Source organism: Euwallacea fornicatus, chromosome 8 (assembly GCF_040115645.1).
Source record: "Euwallacea fornicatus isolate EFF26 chromosome 8, ASM4011564v1, whole genome shotgun sequence".
Lineage (NCBI taxonomy): Eukaryota > Metazoa > Arthropoda > Insecta > Coleoptera > Curculionidae > Euwallacea > Euwallacea fornicatus.
The window spans coordinates 3,800,491-3,822,508 of NC_089548.1; the positions used below are offsets into that span (position 1 = coordinate 3,800,491).

The window sequence follows — 22,018 nt, forward strand, 5'->3', positions numbered from 1 at the left end:
CAATTGCTACAGAATGTGATGCTTATTTAAGCGACCCATTGGAATGTTAATAAATCAAAATTGCAATGCTTCTGGTTTCTGTTTTAGTGTAGTATTTGCGGATTATTAAGGAAAAATTCCAGATATTTATCAGAAAGAACATCCTTAATAAAAAATAACTATTTTCAGAAAAATTCTGAAGAAAAAATTATGTTAATTTCTAATAGATCCGTTTTTTTTTTCTAGTTCTCTGCATGATAATTGAAATTTAAGATTTATATCTTTAGTTATGTCGCAAATTTGTTCAGCAACAGCGAACCAAATCGGGCGAGTTTTATCATCATCGAATGGTATCAGGTTTAAATTTCCTTTATTAAGCACGACTAATCCAAGGACTGAGAGCTGTCTTCGTTATATAATTTAGAGTTTCATTTTGAATGTAAAGTATTACACCAATACCTTTTGCGACATCGTTGCTTATTGCATTCTTAGGGTTAAGTAGTAAAATGACCACTAATCAAAAAATTGCAAGAGCTGAAGGAACCTAAGAAGAGACTGCGCCTGCCGTTCTGCGGTTGTTCATTATTTTCACACATTGAATTCTTTGGGCGTATTTAGTCCTTCACGTAACTTTAGATTGTAAGTTAATGAATTGTTGAAAAAAAGCTTGTCCTTTTCACAATATCCGAACCTCTGGTAATAAACAAACCCAACTTATAATTTTACGGCGATTTTGATCTTTTGCATTGACAATGTCGCACTCGCTCTTTAAGAAAAAACTCTCCACGATTTAACAAAAAAATTTTAAATCAATTTTGAAAATCTAAAACGAAAAAGATGGTTATCTATACTTAGTGAATCTCTTTGCTTTCAATGACAATGGCACTTAAATTTAAAAAAGCATCCACTCTATTTACTCTTTCATATCGAATACCTTTCTAGGCGATTCAAATTCATTTAAATCAATTATTATTTTAAACCTTGTCTTATTGCTGCATTTGGTTTTTTCATTTTTCCATTTGGAATTAGTGCGTTGAACGAAAAAGAACAAAATCGCACAAGCTTTTAAAGCCTAGTAATTTAATTATCCAATAAAGGTTTCCACTCTTTTTCAATAAACATAACACAGATATCAATGAGAATTTCATTCACTACCTGTTCTACACTAAAAATCAGGTATTTCGTGATTAAGTAACAATTGTAACCACAGTAATGGATACTGACAGAAATTTTGTCACGATTAAATTTCTGTCAATGTTTAGAGGTCTTGCAGGAAAATTCTGCAAAAATGCCACCAATGCATGGCGCTTGATTCTTGAAATTCTACTCGGAATGTAACTCGTATATCGAAAATTCTAGATAATTTTAGACCAATTCATTCATGCACTCATGCATGGACCAAAAAAAATGCACTCGTGCTTTTTTTTTAAATCAAATTGCATTCATGCTTATTGTCCCAAAATTAATCGATAATTTTTAATGCATTTGTAATATTATATATGATCATTGAACGGAAATGTCTCGGGCCACTAGGAAAAATAAAAACATAAACAGTGAAATTTTCTGTGGTTTCATATTACTAAATGGCAAATGTTATTACAGAGGAAACGAATATCAGTCTACCACAAAATACAGCCTTTAAAAAGGCATTTGCTTCATTGGTTTTCCTTGTTTACCGCAGAATAAGGTGTTTAGTAGAGATAATTTTTAATCGTAAGTCACAGGGATTTGGCGGATTTGGTTGAAATATGTCGAGGTTTTATTAATAATACCTGAAGTCTTTTTTTAGAGGTGTTTCACTAAAATGGTCAGAAGATCAGCTAGTTATTACTTTATGCAATTCTGAGGTTTTTATAAATAAGATCACCGATAAATATAGTGAAAAGAAAGAACTTTCAGTTATATAAAACGTCTTTTTAACAGCAGTCGAGTCCTTGCAAAATCGCTTACTTGAATACATGAAATAATAGGGTTTGATAATATTTTACAAAAACAACAGTATAATTATTTATTGTAACCGAATGACACCAACCAATTGGGAAAAATTTGAATTCGTTATTTTATTTTTAAACACATTCCCCGTTACCCTCGTTGGGATTTTTATACTGTTAGACATGCACGTGGTCGAGTAATCAAGCGTCAATTAAATGTCATATGTTTTAATGGAAATTTTTGGTTGAAGAGGTAATTAAAAGTGTTCCTATTTAATACAAGCACATACTATGGGCTTCTCCTATCCCTTACTGCAATCCATAACCAATTTTAATTAGGTATAATTATTTTACATATCTATTTATTATGATCGAAGCACTAGGCAAGTGAAAACAAGCCCTTAAGCTACACGCCATAATACGAGTAGGTGTGCCGTCATTCATATGTTTCGTAAAGAAATTTTAAAAAAGCAACGGTAGCAGAGAATCTTGATAACATAATGATAACCTGAGCTACCAACTGGACGACATACACGCTAATATTTGAAACTGCAGTATCTCATAAATAAAGTTGTTTGGACAAGATCTCAAATAGAAATAGCTTTTATTTCTAATATGAATGAAAGTATATCCAACTTTGAGGCCACCCTTAATTACTCTTCACGTTCATTATAAAATACTCGAATGACTCAAATCAAACGAAAAATGCGCATAATTACATATTGATAAAATATATATATTAAGTTTCTTAATGTGTGGCTAACGTGAATTTTTTTAACTCGCCATCTATTGAGTCCCAGTCGAATTACTGCGCCTAAGGAATTGGAGAATTTGAAGCACGAAAGCGATGCGAGAGTCATCTGCCCGAAAACGCAATTAACTAATTTTATTTAATAGCTTCCCAATGTTTTAATGCATTTTGAATTCTTGTTGGGCCTTTTAACTGCATGTTGCGGTAAAATGCGTCGATAATTTAATAAATAGTGAATAAAAATCACGATTGACTGACTTATTAAGTATAAAATGGTTTAATAGTCCGTTAAATGGGAGATAAAGACTGTATTGAATGTTGTTTAATTATTATCCAACAATCAGGCATTATTTATCACATTCGCAATCGGCTATACAGAGTGACCGTTCTACGTGCTCCACCATTCGAGGTTGGTAAAATCATGACAAAGTGGAGCAATTTAAAGCTTATTAAGAATACTTTTTTAAATCGGCAGTGTTGCTTATGCTTTTGTGAATATCTGTGAAAAAATGATATGTTGTTTTTTTGGTTTTTATTTGTAAATAAAAAATGGCACATTCTTTATTAGGGATTAATCTAGATATGAATAGTATGTTCTACGTATGTCCCTCATAGGACGAGGATAATTTTAATTTAGACCTGAATAATATTTGCATAAATGGGACGCACATTTTAAATCCATAAAGTTACAAGCTTCGAATACATATTCAGGGACGTCGTTTCTATAACAGGGATGTTCCGTAGAACGGTTCACATATAAACAACTCCTGTAAAAAGTAAAAAAATTGCAATTTAATATTTCATTTTTAGAGTTCAGCCCTGCTTAGTTAATCAATAATTTCAGTTCTAAAAAAGCAAGTATTCATGAGGAACAAATTTTCATAACATTTAATTTTGTGTAAAGCAAAGTGCATTTTATATGGTACATGTGATAAAAAAAAATCATTAGAATTTGTTAAGATCCACAAAATCATTCGCCAAAATAAAATTAAAGATGAAATAAGAGAGATTCACAACTATTAATGAGCCGTTGTAGAGTCTGTATTAATATCTAATTGAATGGTTAAAAAATTACTGTTAAAGGTGTCAAAATGGTCTTAAAATTCATAAGAAATTAAAAAAAAACAGCAGCGAAATCTAATAGAATTCTTAGAAATCAGAAGTATTATCTTAAAAAACAAAATCAAAAATATGTTGGATATATTTTTTTAATACAAATCTTATAAGTCTAAATCTTAAAATCTCCCGTAAAATTTTTCAAAAATATAGGAAATTTAGAAAATTTTCAGTTCTTCTGTTTCTTTTCGCTTTTAAGGCATTAAGGGAATTTAAGGAAAGAAAGGAAAAATCGAAAACCATAGCCATATTCACGATAGGAAGCCTTATTACAGAAAGGATCGTTAAATGCTAGTTGGAACTGAGAAAAAACAAAAGCGAGTAAAAAGAGTTAGTGAGCAGGTGAATTGTGTGCTCATTGCACAAAACATCAATGGAAATCGCCATAGCGTCCGCTTGACAGTAGATATGTCAATAGTCAAACACAACGTAAATAAAATATGCGTAAATTGTATTTGTTTATTATTATTATTATTATTATTTTCGTTTAGTTGAAATGTTTAAAATTCTTTATAAGAATAACGTTTACCTAAATTATCCAACCCCCAACCCGAACTAATCTGAAAAATTTTGGCTAAAATAATAATACTATTCAGGAGTACATAAGGTCGTATAAAGATTGAATGGCATTTTGTATCATTTTCCTAGTTACAGACAATTTGGTATCTTCAGGAACTCAAAGATATCAAAAGGGAAAGTTTATAGTCAGACCAAAAGGTTAAAATTTTGTTCAAACTTCAGTTCCCATTGAACTTTGTATCACTTTTATTTAGGTGTCTCTCTTACTGCTAATTCAATATTATGGATCATCTAGCACAGGATCTAACTATTGCTTTGGAGGAGTCTGAGTCTTGCGGCCCAATTATCACTCAGGCTGTAGGGAAATGGGGCATGAGGCGAAGGACTCGTTCTGCAGGAAATTTGCATCGTAAGAAAGTATATTTAAATTTCAAGGAATCTAACAACAGTAACAGATGATGTAATATTTGAATTATCAAGTGTTGGATGAATAGTCAGATGGTAAAGCAGAGTTAGCTTAGAAAAGTAATAGTCACTCGATACATTTAAAATCAGTTGAAGATAATGGACTATTTGTTTAAGTTGAATTACGGTCTGCTGTGTAGGTGAAGGTTTTACAAGCTATATTTAAACTTAACCATTGACCATTGATTATTTATACATGTGTGCATTGTCAACTTTTTCATTAATTCGTCAGATCCATTATACACAAATAACATTTAAGTTAATTTAAAGTTTTCAAGTTTATCAATGTTATTTTCATAAATTTTGATATTACCACAATTGATCCTATACACTTCAAAATACAATGATATCAAATGCACAATATAATAGTAGTTTAAAAGCATGATATATCACAACTGAATAAGTTTGGGTGCTAACATGCAGATGATAGATATATCTTTTAAATAATTCTTGAATGATAGTATATACATCTGAACAAAATGATTTTATGTTGAAAAGTTACTGTCGCAATGACCAGAAAATAAATGAGGTTTGGCAATATCATATTCAGCCTTGTCTTAAAAAATGCTAAAACTTAAAAGGCAAAAGGGTTTGTGCAGCAATGAGTCAACGAAAAATTGTTGAAGCAATTTTTTTTTTAATAGCAGTGAGGCTGTTTTGTGTACGTGAGAGTAATAAGAAAAGATCAGGTTTATGTATCAAAAATGAAGGAATACATTTTTACGAATGTTTACCATTTGCGTAATTAATATTACTAAATAATTTTAGTTGTTTAAGAGTGTTGTTAATTTGTTCGTTAATTAAAAGAACACATTTCGTAGCAGCATCTAATATTTATTTTTAATTTTTTACCAATTGTCCTTGTAACTTAACGCGATTTCGGCAGGCATCTGGTAGATGTTCAGCATCACCCATAGCACCCCTGTGTGTACATAATTCCAACTTATTAAAAATTATCGGTAGAAGATCGTATGAAATGCAGAAGTCTTATTCTTATTAAAAGATTTATTGTGAGTAGTGGTGAAAACCAATAAATATTTTCGAGAAAGTTTTACGAAATTTTGCTGTCGATGTTGACGCTATTATCCTCATAGGAAACCGTTGTTAAAAATTAAAAACGTCGATTTGAAAAATTAAATTACCAATTAGATCGATCATTACTGCTCATACCTATGAAGTTTGGCGAAGGTCCTTTTTTTCTCCACATTTTTCTTTAAAATTTTTGAGCTCCCAATATATAAACTGTATATTATTTATAGGGCTCTCCAAAGTACCTTCCCCAAGATTCGACTCTATTTACAGTAAAAATGCCGAATTTTACTGAAAATATGTGTAATTTTTTTTACTAAATGAATAAGTTTAAAATTTGGCATTTTCCTAATAACATTTTACATCAGTGTAAAATAATGTGTATTCCATGGTAATTCGAGTTGTCTAATATGTTTGAATACCATATATTCCTCATGATACAATAACAAGCACATTTGAAACATGGTTTCAAGTTTTCCTAAGGTTTTTATTATGCATTTTTGTCAGAACACCATTGATAATATGTATGGAAAAGTACCGCTTAATCTGGCTTAATTACTCTATATTATATGTATTAACTCATAATGAGGAACTTGTTAGTTCATTTGCTAATGTAATTTGAAAATAAAAAACAGCTAAATATATTATAATTAAATCCTTATGGTTTATGTTAAAATACTACCCTGTATATTTCTACGTTTAGAGCTATACACACATAAATCAGCCGATAACAACTCTGAAGATAGCTCAAGCAGTAATTCTGAAATGAAAGTTGACAAACCTAGGTCTAAACTTGCAAGTTTTCATCAATCTGACTCCGACGACTTAAGCTTGAGTGCTGCAGTGGCAAGGGCGTTGGCCCAAAAAAACTCGTTTAGAATGAAGCATTCAATTCACGGCCTATTGAGGGGTGAGCACCAATACTCCCAGATAATTTTCCTCCTATATCCTCAATGCTCTATAGGCGTGAGCCATAGTTTAGAGTCTGACTCGGTAAATGAGCATTCGCCCGCAAGTCGACCCAGCTTGAGGCGCAAGAGGAAGTTCAAAAGGATGAGCATTGATGAAACACCAGTTCCTCCAAATGGTAAAAGGAAGCGGTCTCAAAAGATTGAGTTTGCTGGCAATCCGAGGTCATTGAGAAAAATTAAACCGTTGCATCAGAGTGTTGTCGATAAAATTGAGAAGTTTTGCCAGCCCCCTGTTCTTGATGAGGTAAGGATGATGTTTCATTTCCATTAGGAATTTTTTTGAAGACAATTTGGGTTGTCAGGAAAGCAGAATGGAGACTCAGGATGACAACTGCGAGGTAGCCAGCGAAAGCAGTATTAGCTGGAGTGGCGGGGAAGGACACGAAGGAGATGATGAGTTGACAGACTGGGCTCCTCCAATGGACAATGCTTCATCAATGGATCAATCTCCTTGGAATGACGATTCCAGAGAAATTAGAGCGGGTTTGTTAAAATCCTTAGTTATAAAAAGAAAACAACCGTTTTTTTTTTTGGTTTTATCAGTAATAATATTTTTCCATGAAAAACAGTCTGATAAACCTCCGGAATTTATTTCACTTTTATCTTAGGTACGTAAATTTATATACAAGGTGTACAAGAGAAAATTTTGCATCCGGCTTAAAATATTTAAAAGTTCCAGTTTTCTATGGTTCACCGCGTATACACTTGATAGGTTGCCGACGACTTCGAGACGAAAGGCCAGGTTTCAGTATCTCCACCGGGGCTAACGAAAGAGTGGCAAAATTCTTGCAAGATTCTTCCAAATTTGAATTGCGGTTATTTGGTGCCGAGCGAGAAAAACTGGGACAATTGGCTGCTCTCTATTCTCTGGATTTATGGTTCGAGACTGCCGGCACAACCCTACTACGAAAAACCAACAAAACTCCGTTTATGCAGCCGACTCAGCGACATCATTCGGGTCACAGCTCCCATCACAAAAAAATTCGGACCCACAAGAACGAAAGCCCTTGAAAACGTTAAGGTGGCTGATATGTATATTCTTTAGTCGATTTTAAAAGACTGATGGTTGTGATTGTCAAAGGAGAATTTTGGTTGATTTAAGCGATAAGGCTTTGATCATTTTATTTTTATGGACATCTTTATTAAGTTGCCCAGGGAAAGAAGATGTATTTTTTAATTTTTTTTTACCCATTTAACGCGTTAAATAGTCTTGATTATTAATTGCTGTAATTAATAGAGTTGTTCATTAGGTAACTTGGTGAAGCTTTATTTCTAGCAAATTTTTAACGAAACTTAAAATTTACGTATGTTTATTTGGAGCTTTCTATAAAAAAAATGTAGTAGATATTTATGTAGTAGCAAATGCATATAAATAATAAAAAATTTAAGAAATCGAGTGATTAATTATTATCCAAATACGGTGCAGATTTTGAATGTCTCAAGAGTCAATGCCGGAGTTTGAAAGGAGGAATTAATTTTACATGCAAAAACTCAAGGATCATCCAATTTAGACTGTTTTGAGAGGAAACGTCTTATTTGCAGAGGACATTCCATGGTCTTTGTTAGGCGTACGGCAAAACTTTTTGCGCAAATTAATAAGCGTGATACGTCAATGAGTTTGTAATGCAAAGTTCTCTTGAAATAGATTAAAAATTTCCCAGGGCCGCATGTAGAAAAAAAAATGATCATTCTTGACAAAAAAATGTCAGAATAAAGCTGCAGCGAAAAGGTGGTTTTAGTTTTCATGTGTCTCCTACTGTAACTTGAGAAAAAATCAAAAATAAATTCGAAAATTCACGGCGTGGTCATCCTTGTTTGAGATACACTATACAGGGTGTCCCGTAAGTTAACGATATCCCTTGAAGGGTGGATAAGCCAGCACAAATTAAGCCGATTGAACTAAAATTACCTAAGTTTAGAAGCTGAAGATAATGGAGACACAGGATATCAAAAGTGAAAAAAGAAATCACATTTTCTGTAACACGTCTCCACTACATTGAACTAATTTCGCTAAATTTTGTATTCGAGAATTTCTTGAAATGACAAATTCACACTTATCGACGATTTCGCTGCATCATTTAGAGGGCGCCGCAGGCGACCATTGGGACTCGCTTAAACTGCCGCAAACTTTTTTGTGCCACGGTGTATGTCATTTTGAAAATCTTTTCTCTCCCCTTTCCAGCTTGAAAAAAGTGTACTCTATTGAAGCCGCTTGAAGAAACGTTTTTCGAGGAAAAAGCCTTGAAAGCTGATGATGCATGCAAATTTATTGTCTCAATTTTTAAACAATTATTGCTGTTTTACTTTTTAGTGAATGTGCTGCAAATTAACTGCACAAGAAACTCAATGTAAAATTATTTCGATAATTAGGAATTCAAATAAAACACATGTTACTTTCAAATGAAGTGTATTTATTTAACGCTAAATAAAGATTAAATAATATGCTGAAATTGCTTGCCATTCAGTTGGGTGAAAGCGCTAATAATATAATAATAATAATAATCGATAAACTTGAATTTGTCATTTCAAGAAATTTCCGAATACAAAATTTAGTGAAATTAGATTGAAGTAGTGGAGAGGTATTACGGAAAATGTGATCTATTTTTCCACCTTTCACACCCTGTATCTCGGTTAGTATCAACGTTTGGATTAAGGCAAGTTTAGTTAAATAGACTTATTTTGAATCGGCCTATCCGCACTCCAAGGGATATCGCTGGCTTCCGGGACACCCCGTATGTAGCAGCGGAGAGGTAGGTAAGTTGCCGTGTCCGATCGAATCGAAGAATGGAGCAATTTTTCAATATTTTGAATTTTTCTTTTGCAGACGGACGGCGCGCTCATTAACAGGATTTATCCCAGTCATTGTTATGCAAATATATATTTTCCCCGCTATAAATAGCTGATTAATTAAATATCGGATGCGATAAATCCTCGCACGGAGAAACGTGCGGCAGGCTACAGAGATCGCAGGAATCTTTGTATGACGACTATTTGTATTCTCGTGCGTCGCTTTTGCGTCATAGCGCGCACGCTGAGGCGCCGTGTCGCTATGTCAAACAGCTGACGGCAGTCGGATCCTGCGTCCGCGAAGTCGAGTTTGTTCACCGTCGCTGGTAGTGTTACCCATCACCACAATTACTATGACAATACATCGAACCCTCGGGCAATAACATGAAAACTACCTTTCGCACCTTCTTTTACGTGTGAGGTACGCTTCTTTACGGGGAGTTTAAGTCAGCGCGGTACGCGAGATGGGCGAACGCGAAAAGATATCGAAAAATCCCGTCAGGGTCGGGTTCTACGACATAGAGCGGACCATCGGCAAAGGAAATTTTGCCGTGGTCAAGTTAGCTAAGCATAGGATTACTAAAACTGAGGTAAATATATCTGACGCCTCGACAGGTCGTTGGTGCGGCTTGTAAGACGATATGCTTAAGTTCCTTAATGCCAATGACGAACCCCCGGGTTTTGGTATTCCCCGCAAAAAAAAAAATTAATTAAAAAAAAATCTATTTTGCTTGAATTTTGAGTCAATGCTCAATTGAAGAAATTCCGCGAAGTCGAATTACAACCCTTTTAGAATATCCGATATAAAATTTAAAATTCTGTTATCTACTAGATACTTGTTGATCTATGATTCCAGTTAAGTTGCTTAACAATCGACGTAATACGAGGTTCAATAGAAGATTACAAGTATCTAAGAACTTGACGAACTGATAACTGCACTCAGACTTAGTTGCGCGTTTCGCCATGTACAAACTGATGAAAAATCATTTGGACCTTAATAAAATGGTTCGACTCGACGAAATGTCTTAATATTGAGTAAATTACGAAAATGCCTGTTTTATGCGCTAAAACTCACCACCAAAATCGAGTGCCGTTCAATCGAGGGCTTCTTAGTTTGGGGAAAGTCCAAGAGCTTTGTGTTCTAGACTATAATGAGCATAATTGCTTCATCTGCAATCTGTGTGCTAAAGCTCTGTTTATCCGTATCGCTTAAAATTCTTCGTTTTCGCAAAGGAGGTAAATAACAAAAATAGGATACGAAATTTTTCTCACTTTTAACGGAAGATCACGGTTTACACCACTGAGATGAGTTTACATACGCGAAACTATCGAGATTTCGTATTTGTTGTTTTTACGTTTAAGGTGCACTAATCTATCATTAGAGTTGTGGCACCAGAATTGAGTCTTGATCATGTGTAACAATTTTTGGAACGTTTACAAATTTTATGAGATTTTTCGCACTTGGAAGTGAAATCATGTCGCACCGACTGATGAATTCTGTACTATGACTATGTTTACCACTACGTTTCCGTCCAGTTTTAAAACATCTTGAAAACAATTCCAGTACTTAAATTTGTGTAGGTTTCCATGCAAATTTTCAATTCGTTTTCAAGTCGAATTGTTTATTGTCTTGCTGTATTTCAACATCTGTCACAAATTTTTTGTAGATGTCAAACGCATGTTTGCAGTCGCTTTGACAATGTAAGATAAGAAAGTGACAATCGCTATAACAATTCCTACGGTTTACGAATTACGCCTCTGAAATGTGAAAAAACTATCATGTTATTACTTAAAATTCGAACGCGAACGTTTGATAGCTCCTCATAATCGAAGGTGTGTGGTTCATGAAATGTACCTATATTTTCAAAACGAATTAAAAATATATACAGGGTGTCTTGTATTAGTAGGTCAATCCGTTACCCGTTGATTCCTTATGCGAAAATAATTAGGCTTTCTTTATTGCATTTTATAGTCATTACACAAGGCGTTGAAGTTAGTAAAAAAAAGTTACTTTCGTTAATAACTTGGGTGTTTCTTAACATATTTAAATGAAGTTTTGCAGTTATGTATTGTTCGATTAGACGCACATTTTCTATAATTAAAGTAAAAAACTTTGGGGAAGCAATGGGGAAAATGGGGGATCGTGCACACGTTTTCTCTCTTTTTTTGCGCACGCCAATGGTGTATTGTTTGGTTATTCAAATTACTTGCTTCTTTATCTGAATTTCTTCATTCTTGTAAAATTTTGATTTACAGCTTACTTTAGAGGATCTTTTAGCTTAATACTCCTCAATACGTAGCTTCCACTTTTTATTTATATCGAGAACATAGTTCCAAAACACCCAAGGTAAACTAAGTACCAAAACATTGCTGTTTTGGTACTTAATTTACTTTGCACTTATTAATGTCTTGATTTGCCATTTGGAAAGCAATCGTTCTCGTACAATACCCGAAGAGATATGGACAATTTGGAAGATTTCGTCTTCCTGGTATAGTTAATAATGGATGTCACGTATTAGGGGACAATTAGGCGAAACATCTTCTAAAGTAAGCTGTAAATCAAAATTTTCCAAGAACGAAGAAATCCAGATAAAAAACAACTAATTTGAATAACTAAACAAATGCACCAGTGGTGTGCGCAAAAAAGAAGTTGGGGGGAAACGTGTACATGACATCCCATTTTCCCTATTGCTTCTCCAAATTTTTTTACTCAAATCAGAGGAAATGTGTGTCTAATCGAACTATACATCACTGAAAAATTTAATTCGAATATATTAAGAAACACTCAAGTTATTAATAAAAGTAATATTTTAAAACTAATTTCAACACCCTGTGTCATGGTTACAATGCGGCAAAGAATAAAGTGTCATAAAGAAAGTTCAATTATTTTCGCATAAGGAATCTACGGTTTGCGGATTGGCCTAAGAATACGAGACACCCTGTATATACAGTGTGTTCCAATTAATACAAGCAAGTTGATATTTACTTTTGGAATAACGAGTGTGACGACGATGTTGGAATCGTGATTCCATTCGGTATAATTTCATATCCAATTGCACGAAATCTTATAAAATTCATATAAACGGTTAACTAGAAATTACGAACGTTGCATACGTTTGTTTCCCGCATGTAATCAAGATATTCATATCATGTGGGAATGAACGAGAGTAGATGCGAATCTACTTAAAAGGTCGAGCTGTGGAACACCGTCGAATAAGCTCCCAAGGGAAAAAAATCGCTATTCTCTCCCGGCTAGCCCTAGTGCATATCCCTGCTCCTAATATCTGCGTATAAATCATTCGTGATTCATCAGTATACAAAACCTGATTGTTGGTCGATGGTGACTGAAGATGTCTCGTCGTAAATTCTTCGCTTCTTGGAATGTTTACTTTAAACGACTGTTTCTGATCGAGTCTAACAGGTTCTGACGGTACTGATGGGATTTCCTATCGAACAAGTCGAGCAATTTTTGAATTAGCGGTTTTGCCTAGTGTTTGCTACCCCAGTTTGTAGGCATTAATCCATTTATGGAAAGCTATAGTTTCCCTCTTGATTTAGATTGGAACCTCCAGGAACTGTGCAGTGATATCGTCCTGAATGGATCGGTAATGGCCGTGCTAACCACTCTTTGCAGTCTCGCCGACCTTAGAACTCAGCAAACCAACGGATCCATCAGAGACCCTCAACCTGCCTACCACGGTGAAAAGCCGGTGTAGTACGTGGGGTTTCGGACCGGATCTCTCTTGCAATTTGCTCCACAATCGTCACGTCAGCTGTAATTTCTCCAGGGTAGCTTGGTCCCACTGATCCCCAACTGCCTGGTCTTCGTTGTACTAGTGTCCCGTGCAGCGTAGGTTGCCCGAATGTTGTATTCGTTTTCCTTCTGTACTAAACGATCAACTCTGTTCTATCAAGATTAACAGACAATCCAGTCTCCGTCCTATTGTCCTAATTGCATTCGGCTCCAGGCGCTATAGATGACCTTGTCCAGTAACATAAATGACCCTAATTCCAGTCAAATGGGCTTTATGATAATTAATTAAAGTCAACAGTTTTTGTCTATCCATTCCTGCTGCATGTATTTAAGCTAGATGGAATCTGCCATTAGCAGTTGATCAAGTTGGACAAACAACAACATTAGATTCCGCCTGCAGTAGTATGTTACACATGCAAAAACCGTATTAACTAGTGCAGTGAAAAAGGGAACAAGTAGTTCTCCAACAAAACCGAATGATTCCTAAATGATAATAAGAATTATTTATTGTCCTTGACCTGACAAAACCAACAAAACCGTCGTTATAAACAAAACTGTTTACGACACTGAATAATTTGAAATTTTCGGTTTAGGATTTCGAAAACAACTCTAAGGCTGGACCTCAGATTTTTAAGATTTGCTTGAAGATTTTTTTCCACCTCTTTTTAAGGCCCAAATATACGTGCCGAGAATTTTCTTCATCAATTAAGCTCAAATCTCCTAAAAGATACTGTTGTGATTCTTCAGTCAATAAAGATTACCACAGCAGGTCCATATCTATGTCATCAAAGAGAAGGAATCGAGAATACACCGAATAAATCGCGAAACAGGATATGCGGAAAACAAATTCAAAGATCTTACCATGGCAGCTTCAAGATTCCTTTTAAGGATATTGACGCAACGCTTGTTACAATCTCGAAGATCGGTTTTTGTAATCAAAATCGTATTTCAGGCAAGTCTTGAATTCACTCATACAAAAAGGACATACTTTTATGATTTTGGCATATTCCTATGAATAAAGGGCGATCATTAAAAAGAAACCTCAAGCAGGTGTTACAATATCGGAGACATATCTTGGATAAAGTCAATCACAAATGGCTTAGTCCTACGTGTATCGCTTACTACGAGGTTTTTCAAATCGTCTCTCATTCACACAATTTCCATGCAATCTTTGAAGCGGAAATTGACGTAATGGAATCCAGATCTGCTCAAAAATCTGATTGAACCGGATCGATTTAGCTTCTTAATGCACGTTTTTTTTTTTTTTTGAGGTTTCATTATTAAATGGTAATTTCACTTCAATTCGACCTTCATCCCAGCAAACCCATCAATCAGAAAGCGTTTTTGAAGATGGATTTTATGCTTTTCGTCAAATCGATGCCAGATAGCCTTATAGCTGTGCAGCGTATTCGCATCGACTAGACTATGTACGAGAATAGTCACACTTAAAGAAAACAAATTTTGGAAGAAATTACAATATTTCTCAAAGTAATTCTCTTTACGATTGAAACACTTTTCCCAACGATTTTCTGTGACTCGTGTACCCCGTTTATTGGTCGATTTAAAAACTAGACTTTCTTGCTGCCAAATACTGCCTTGGAACATCGTCACGGCCCTGTTTTTGTTCAGCTTCCGCACAGCTTTCTCATGTCCAATTGTTCCATTAAAGTGCGATATACAGACTCTCCACGCGAAAAGACCCACCCCTCCTCTAACTTTTTTATACATTGAAAGAGAAAAAAATTCTAACAAAAAGTACTTGAGAGTTCACGTAGTTTTTCAAGATAGTAAGCAGTTTTATACAGGGTGTTTAATGAACGTGTGCCAACCCAATATTGCATTTTTTGAACAATGAAGCATTACTACTTTTTACATATTTAAATTCTGCGTCTTATTACGAATTCAATTATATGTACATGTGTTATAGTATTTTCTATGAAAAATTGCATATACTGAAGAAGAAATACACGAAATTTTGTCAATTTACTTAAAATATGAGAAAAATGCTATAAAAGGTTTTTTTTTCTTACTTTCAAACCCAAAAGATATTTACTTTTCATCCCGACAGGAGTATAATTGACGATAATAATTAAAATTAAAGTTAAATTAAATTAAATACAATGACAAGAAGATAGAATAAACTTCCTTTGTTTTTGTTATTATTTTGCAAGTATTATTCAAAGTTTCTTCCACCACATTCATCACATAATCGATAATTTTTTCCAAATTTTGCAGGTATTTTGTTATCATATCACTTCGATTGATGTGATTTGTCATATTTAATACTCTTCTTTTCGTCCCATCTAACGTATCATTCAATTCGCTACTACATATCCCGTTTTTTAGATATTCTCATAAAAAGGTGTCCAACGGGGTGAGGTCGGGACTATTTGGTGGCCATGGAATTGTTCCGTTTCTTCGTATCCATTCTTTATATTCCCGATTTAGGAAATCACGCACGAGAAATGTGCTGTGTCGTGGCGCACCATCTTATCTCCAAATAAATTCATAACGCCCATCAAGGGGTAAATTTTCAATGAAACAAAAAATGTCTCCATTTAAAAACATATATATCGTTGACTCATCAAATTGCTGTGGTGAACAGTTGCCCCAATAATTTTATTGTTGAAAATGCCATACCGCACGTGAAAATTTGGATTGCGGCTTGACCAAGTGTGCTCATTTTGTGCGTTAAATATGTCAGCACTCGAAAATGTCGCCTCATCCGTCCATAAATTTTTTTAAAAAGAAATTTAGATTGTCCCTTAAGCCTTTTTAATACATAGTTACGAAAGTTTAATCTGTTCTGAATATGAATATCTGTCAATTTTTGCACAACTGTAAACCTTTAAACTTTCATTTGGTCCTTTTTTAAAACTTTATTTAGCAGTCCTTTAGATAGATTCATTTGCGCAAACTTCCAATGCGCAAACAGGCACTAGGATTTTGCTTATAATAGTCTAGAATTTTCTCATCCCTCTTTACATTGATTGACACCATTCTTTTTTGGTTTTTTAAAGCTTTCGTATCTTGTATTTTGTTTAAAATTTTTAAAAATCTCTTTCTGCTTGATGTATTCCTATTAGGATATACAACAGTGCACTCTCGTTTGGTTGAAAAGTGAATATTTTTTGAGATTATAAAATAAGAAAAATAAAAAATACGTTTTGAAGCATTTTTCTCATATTTCGAGTAACTTGACAAAATTTGACATCTTTCTGCTTCGGCGTAGACCATTTTTCATAGAAAATTTTAATTATAAACGTAATAAATCATTGAATTTAATTTTGAGACAACCTATAGCAATGACCAAATAAATGACTACTACTGACCGCATCAGTCATATTGCTTTAAAGCTGACAAATATATTTGCAGCTCGCCGTCATCGAACTATGTTGCATGGGAGTAAATTTTTGCAATTTTTTCAAAAATTATGAGATTTGATATATCATTGAATTCGTAATAAAACCCAGAATTTAAATATGTGAAAGAAGTGATGCATCATTGTTAAAAAAATGCAATGTTGGATTGGCGCACGTTTATCAAACATCTTGTATAAAACTGCTGACTATCTTGATATATTATATGAACTTTCAAGCACTTTTTGTAAAGAAAATGTTGTCTACTTCAATATATTCAAACTTTAAAAGGGAGGAAGTGCTCTTCGTGGAAACACCCTCTACAGTACTTTTCGAACTTCCTATACACTTTTATGGATTTTCTCCACAATATCTGGAGTGGTCAAATCTGGAGCGTCACTGGGTCAACAACTGCGAAGTTCGTCTTGGCAGCTAATGTTACCGCGTTTCAAATGTATATGAAATCACCCCGAGCAATCATCAAAAGGACTGTCCTTTCTCCATTTGTTAACAGTGCAGTAACTGCAGTTTTCACCCACATTCCCCTCGAGTATTCTAGTTTTTCTCCATCACAAATTTACCTTCGGTGTTAGCAATGTAGGATCAGTGACCCCCTAATGCTCCCTAATTGTCATAACGATCCAATTGCTGGTGTTGATTAGGTACAGGCACATTTTACGTATCTCTTAACCTATCACAACTCGGTTAAACGTTTTACGTTATTAAATTTAATTAATAAGATGTATTCGTATCCTCACACTAAGAAAGTAAACAACTATTCAAACTGTAAACAATGTGTTTACTGTTATTGCTCCTACACGAAATGTAATAATCACTTTCCAATCCTAAGTTATCTAGTTGTAAACAGTGAGACAAACAAGATACCTCTTCTTGTTATGGTTTTGCTCAGTGGTCGTCAGTATTTTCATTTCAACGATTGTTGCAAGATGTCCGTTATGTAGTCAAACATACATTTTCAATTTCCGTTATCGCATGCATAATAGATATGTAATGGAAGGTTTATTGTGTCCACGCACTGAAACAGTCAAAGACCTTAGACAATCGACGTCCTAAAAAGACAATGAATGGTTTGTGCAACAGTGCGATAAAGATAATTGAAGATTAGTCATATACGAGTAGAAAAAGGCATTGTTTCAATCAGAAAAAACATACAAAGGGGAATTTGCGATATCATTAACTATTGCACATGAATGATGAACAATATTGACTGATGGGAAAACTTATTGGCTTCAAAACAGATATATTTCGGTAGAAAAGATTTACCATGAAAATCATTGGCTGTATCGAAATTGACGCACGTCGTCGTATCTAAATTGGGCACGGCTTGTGTATGTAACAAAAATTTGTTGTTATTATTTTTGTTATCTCCTATTAATATCGACCTTTTCCTATATTTAACTTGGACGCACATATGGTCTGGATTTTACAGCCGGATTTAGTGTGGGATCAATTGGGAATTACCCTGCCAGTATGGGAAATTGACAGTTTTACACAAACTTCCTTTGAAGATTAAACAGCCTGGGTGGGCGTATTTCAAACACGTATTGGACATTCATATAAATATAAAATTCAAATTATTCTAATGAGAGTACTAAGTAGGCATTAGAAAACAGCGGAGCAGTATAAGAGGATATTAGTTTGGCCTACAGAGATATCTTGAATTTAAATTTATAACATGGTTAACATTCTGGAAAAAGAAGTAAAATTGCGGAAATACCTTTGATCTCGAAGCAGGCCTTTCGGGACAAGTTTATAGACTGTGAACTATGTTAAACAATTCTTTCTTTCCTTATTGTCTCCTCTATGCTAGAAACTGACTTCCGCTCATTTCAGCTCTACTAGCGAAAGTTTCTCTCGTCAGGTACCGCATTTCGTAGCATTAAATTTCGATGTAAATGTTTACAATGGGTCACGCTATCACTGGACTTTCGTAATTGACACCGCAAGATCTTCAACGGGAAAATGTTCACCTGCGGATATCGTCCATTCTCTACGCACCATATCGTGCCACCTCGGTTACTGTGGGCTCTTGTCCTGATTTGAAGCCTTTTCCTCCACATTAACAAATATGTTGTGATGACTAATAATTTGAAAGGTGTAACATGTGTAACATGCAAGCTTCGAAGCTGTAATAATAGATTGGGTGAGCATGACTCGGTATCTACCTCACTGCAGGCGCTGGCGAAATATACATATAAATCAATGTTTAGGTTGGTATTGTTTGCATTTGGGGAAAAGGGCCCACGCACTAATTTTAAAATGGTGAGTTCCTTCACGGCTTTTCGTTTCGGAATTTGTCATAAACCAATCCGAATTATGTTCTCGTTATGCCCGTTAAACGCGTCACTCCACACATCTCCCTCCTTAGGTGCTCGGGCAAAATCGAAGTCGTCCTTATCACAATCACTGAAAGCGGTGCAATAACGAATTTGAGGTATTTTGTAATTAAGTCATGTCCGTAATTCAAATTTTTCCTGGGTCTCATTTAGAAGTCTTCCTGGGTAATTTTCCCCGAACGAATAATTTCCGGAGGTTTCTTCCTTACGAAAATTCCTTTGACAACAAGATAGCTGCAAAATTAAATTCGTCCTTCGTTTCTATCTCTGCCTACCACTCTCTCCTCCAATCAAAGTTGCGGGTTTTGATGACGTCACAGCAGTACAAGCCGCAAATAAGTAATATGCCGTTTTTGGCTGGCTTTCCTCCTCGCCCTTTTCCCGGAACTTACATTTAGCACCCTCCTCGATAAATACGTTCGTTGTGAGTTTAAGTCAAAATCTGAATATTCCAACGCGTACGCTCGGGTCGGCGCCAAAGCTCAATTTTTTAGAGATAAAAATGGTCGAAGATCATGTCGCACCGGATACTTTACGGCCCGTCGTTCGTGCTGAGACGTAACAATTGATTCTTAATAGTCTTATTAAGGATAACAAGGCTGAAGCAAAAAGCATATATCGTATGGCGGTTTTAATAGCCCTAAAGTGCCCACACGAAAGAGCGGAAATCGCAGCTCAACTGGAACATTTATTTAAAACCGACAAAGTTTTGCGTCAACCACTGACGTCAATAGTCTATAAAAGGTCGTATAGATTGACGAATTAGTCAAAGTTGATTCGAAGCGGTCAAGAGAGCCTGTGTTATTTTTTAAAAGAACGTTAATGAAATTAATAAAGGAAAATTACCTGTTGACTCTCTGACCTCCTAAACCATGTCCGATGTCCTGCTAATTATATTCTAAAACAATTTCCTATAATATCTATGATTACAGAATAGAATAGGTGCAGTTAGCAAGTTTTTTTTTATTGGCGTAGATGGAATAGTTGACGTCAAAGGTGGTAACGAGAACAAAACGTTGACGCAAAGAGTAGATACGGTACTCTTCGTGCCAATTTCAATTCAATTATTCCAGGCTGTAGCACAAAGTTAAACAGTTTGTGCATAATTGACGTAGCTGATGTACTCGTTTGGCATGGTCATGTCTACCAGCACTTCGGAAAAATCTCTGAAAATAAACCTCGTCGGCCTTGCCGGGATGTTTGTCAATCAACACTCGTCTTTTAGCCGAAAATTGAACTATTAATTAGGCGATCACACTTCAATGTTCGTTTTTGTTTCAGGTTGCGATCAAAATTATAGATAAGTCCCAATTAGACGCCAGCAATCTTCAAAAGGTGTATAGAGAAGTAGATATAATGAAAAGACTGGATCATCCTCATATTATTAAACTATATCAGGTAAGACTAGCTTATGTTTTTTTTGTGAAAATGTTCATTTGGGCAGACGTCGGAAAATGGGCAGAGTGGGTTTCCCAAATAATCGTAATACTATTAAAAAAAAAAGGAAAAAAATGTTTTAATAAACCCGGCTGTAACGGACACTCGGTTATAACGAACGAATGGAAAAAGTCCCATCTACGTTCCTGTAAAGCTGATAAATCAAAGCTAATTTTTACTCAGTTCGAACAAACTCGGATGTAGTGAACACTCGCTTATAACATACCGTATTTATTATTTTCTAAAGCTTTGAGCTCGGTTATGACGATCCGTTTTAAGAGATGCTGCCGTGAGCGAGCTGCCGCAGATTAAGCGAATGGGCCAACACCAGCACATACCCGATTTTCAGGAAATTAACCGAAATGAATATGACATGATTGATGAATACGTGCGAGTTGTTGGATTTCCTAATGATATCGACATTCCTCACATAAGTGCCAATGACCAATGTGAAAAACGGCGGACGGGGGAGGAAGTTGATAGGGATGATGAACTTCGAGCCCTCACAGCTCAAGCAGCCATTTCTGTTTCGAAGATCGCAGCGTGTTATGTACAGATGACGCATCCAGAAAATGAAAACTTTTTAAATGCGACAAGTCTCTTGCAGAACGAAATAACTGAAGAGATATCGAAAAATCGCACGGTACAGAGTCAAATCACGGACTTCTTTTCCACTTAAACTTCGAATTTTGTTTGTTTTTCTTCTCATTTAACATTTACTTATTTACTACAACGGAAAATTGTATAATTTTAGCGTTTAGTTAACGCACAGATTTTGAATCAACAAGCTTTTCTCCTCACTCACCTATAACGAACGTTCGCATATAACAAACGACGGGCCAATTCCCTTGAAGGTTCATTATAGCCGAGTTATGCTGTATTATAAAATGATAGATTAGTAGAATCGGTGTTTGTTGTAGTTTTATGTACGATATTAAAGCGCGCGAAAGGTCCTATTTTCCGTTCTCTTCCGGTTCTTCCTGTTACAGCAAAATGAGAATAATGCATGTAATTAATTACAAAATGCTAGTTTATGCTACTCGTATCATATTGCGAAATCCCACTCGTTAGACAAAATTATGCGTTTCCTAACTAGTTATATAAATATGTATTTAATTCCGATAATTACCCACTAGGTATTGTGCAATGAGTGCACTGTTATAAACTCAACCAAAGTGCATGAAGTGGAAGGTTTTCAATTCGAATACCTTGTATGAGTTTTTTTATTACACTTCCGTCTATCTCGTGTAATTTTACCATTTAATGCACGATGGAAAGTGCCAATGTAATAGTATTATTCATTAAACATTTTTTTTTTCAAATAAGGCCAGAAACTGATAATATCCATTTTGCAAAATTTTGTATTTCTTATGGCGTCTCAAGAACAATCGGGAAACATATTAATCTCGAAACTGCTTTTGTTGGAGTGGGAAATTACGCATCTTTCCCACAATTAAATCGATTTTCCATTTCTTGTGGCTCATAAAATCGCAATAGCTGCTCATGCTCATGCGAACTTCGATCACCTCCAGTCAATTTCTGCACCTCCATGGTAATTGTCAT

The 22,018-nt window shown here is 35.0% G+C and overlaps 2 protein-coding genes across 7 annotated transcripts in view; both read left to right on the forward strand.

Annotated features, from left to right (window-relative positions):
- The first annotated feature begins 4,186 nt into the window (after nt 1-4,186).
- LOC136340543 (G patch domain-containing protein 2) lies at nt 4,187-8,154 on the forward strand. Of its 3 annotated transcripts, none has more exons than XM_066284713.1 (7): nt 4,187-4,375; nt 4,426-4,494; nt 4,551-4,705; nt 6,494-6,700; nt 6,755-7,005; nt 7,064-7,244; nt 7,474-8,154. In XM_066284713.1, exons 3-7 carry the CDS (start codon nt 4,579-4,581, stop codon nt 7,770-7,772), a joined length of 1,065 nt encoding a protein of 354 aa, XP_066140810.1. In that variant the 5' UTR covers nt 4,187-4,375; nt 4,426-4,494; nt 4,551-4,578; the 3' UTR covers nt 7,773-8,154. The 3 variants fall into 3 exon arrangements, with proteins under 3 accessions (XP_066140810.1, XP_066140811.1, XP_066140809.1); XM_066284714.1 differs by having other exon boundaries at nt 4,432-4,494; XM_066284712.1 differs by having other exon boundaries at nt 4,188-4,494.
- Nucleotides 8,155-9,743: 1,589 nt separating this feature from the next.
- Nucleotides 9,744-22,018, forward strand: part of LOC136340560 (serine/threonine-protein kinase SIK2-like) — a 28,026-nt gene continuing 15,751 nt past the window's right edge. For 2 of the 4 annotated variants that reach the window (XM_066284742.1, XM_066284740.1), the window contains exons 1-2: nt 9,745-10,138; nt 20,300-20,416. In XM_066284742.1, coding sequence (XP_066140839.1) covers nt 10,013-10,138; nt 20,300-20,416 — 243 coding nt within the window. In that variant the 5' untranslated portion in view covers nt 9,745-10,012. Of the gene's footprint in view, nt 10,139-13,106; nt 13,399-20,299; nt 20,417-22,018 lie in introns of all 4 variants that reach the window. The other 2 variants (XM_066284743.1, XM_066284741.1) reach the window with 2 other exon arrangements.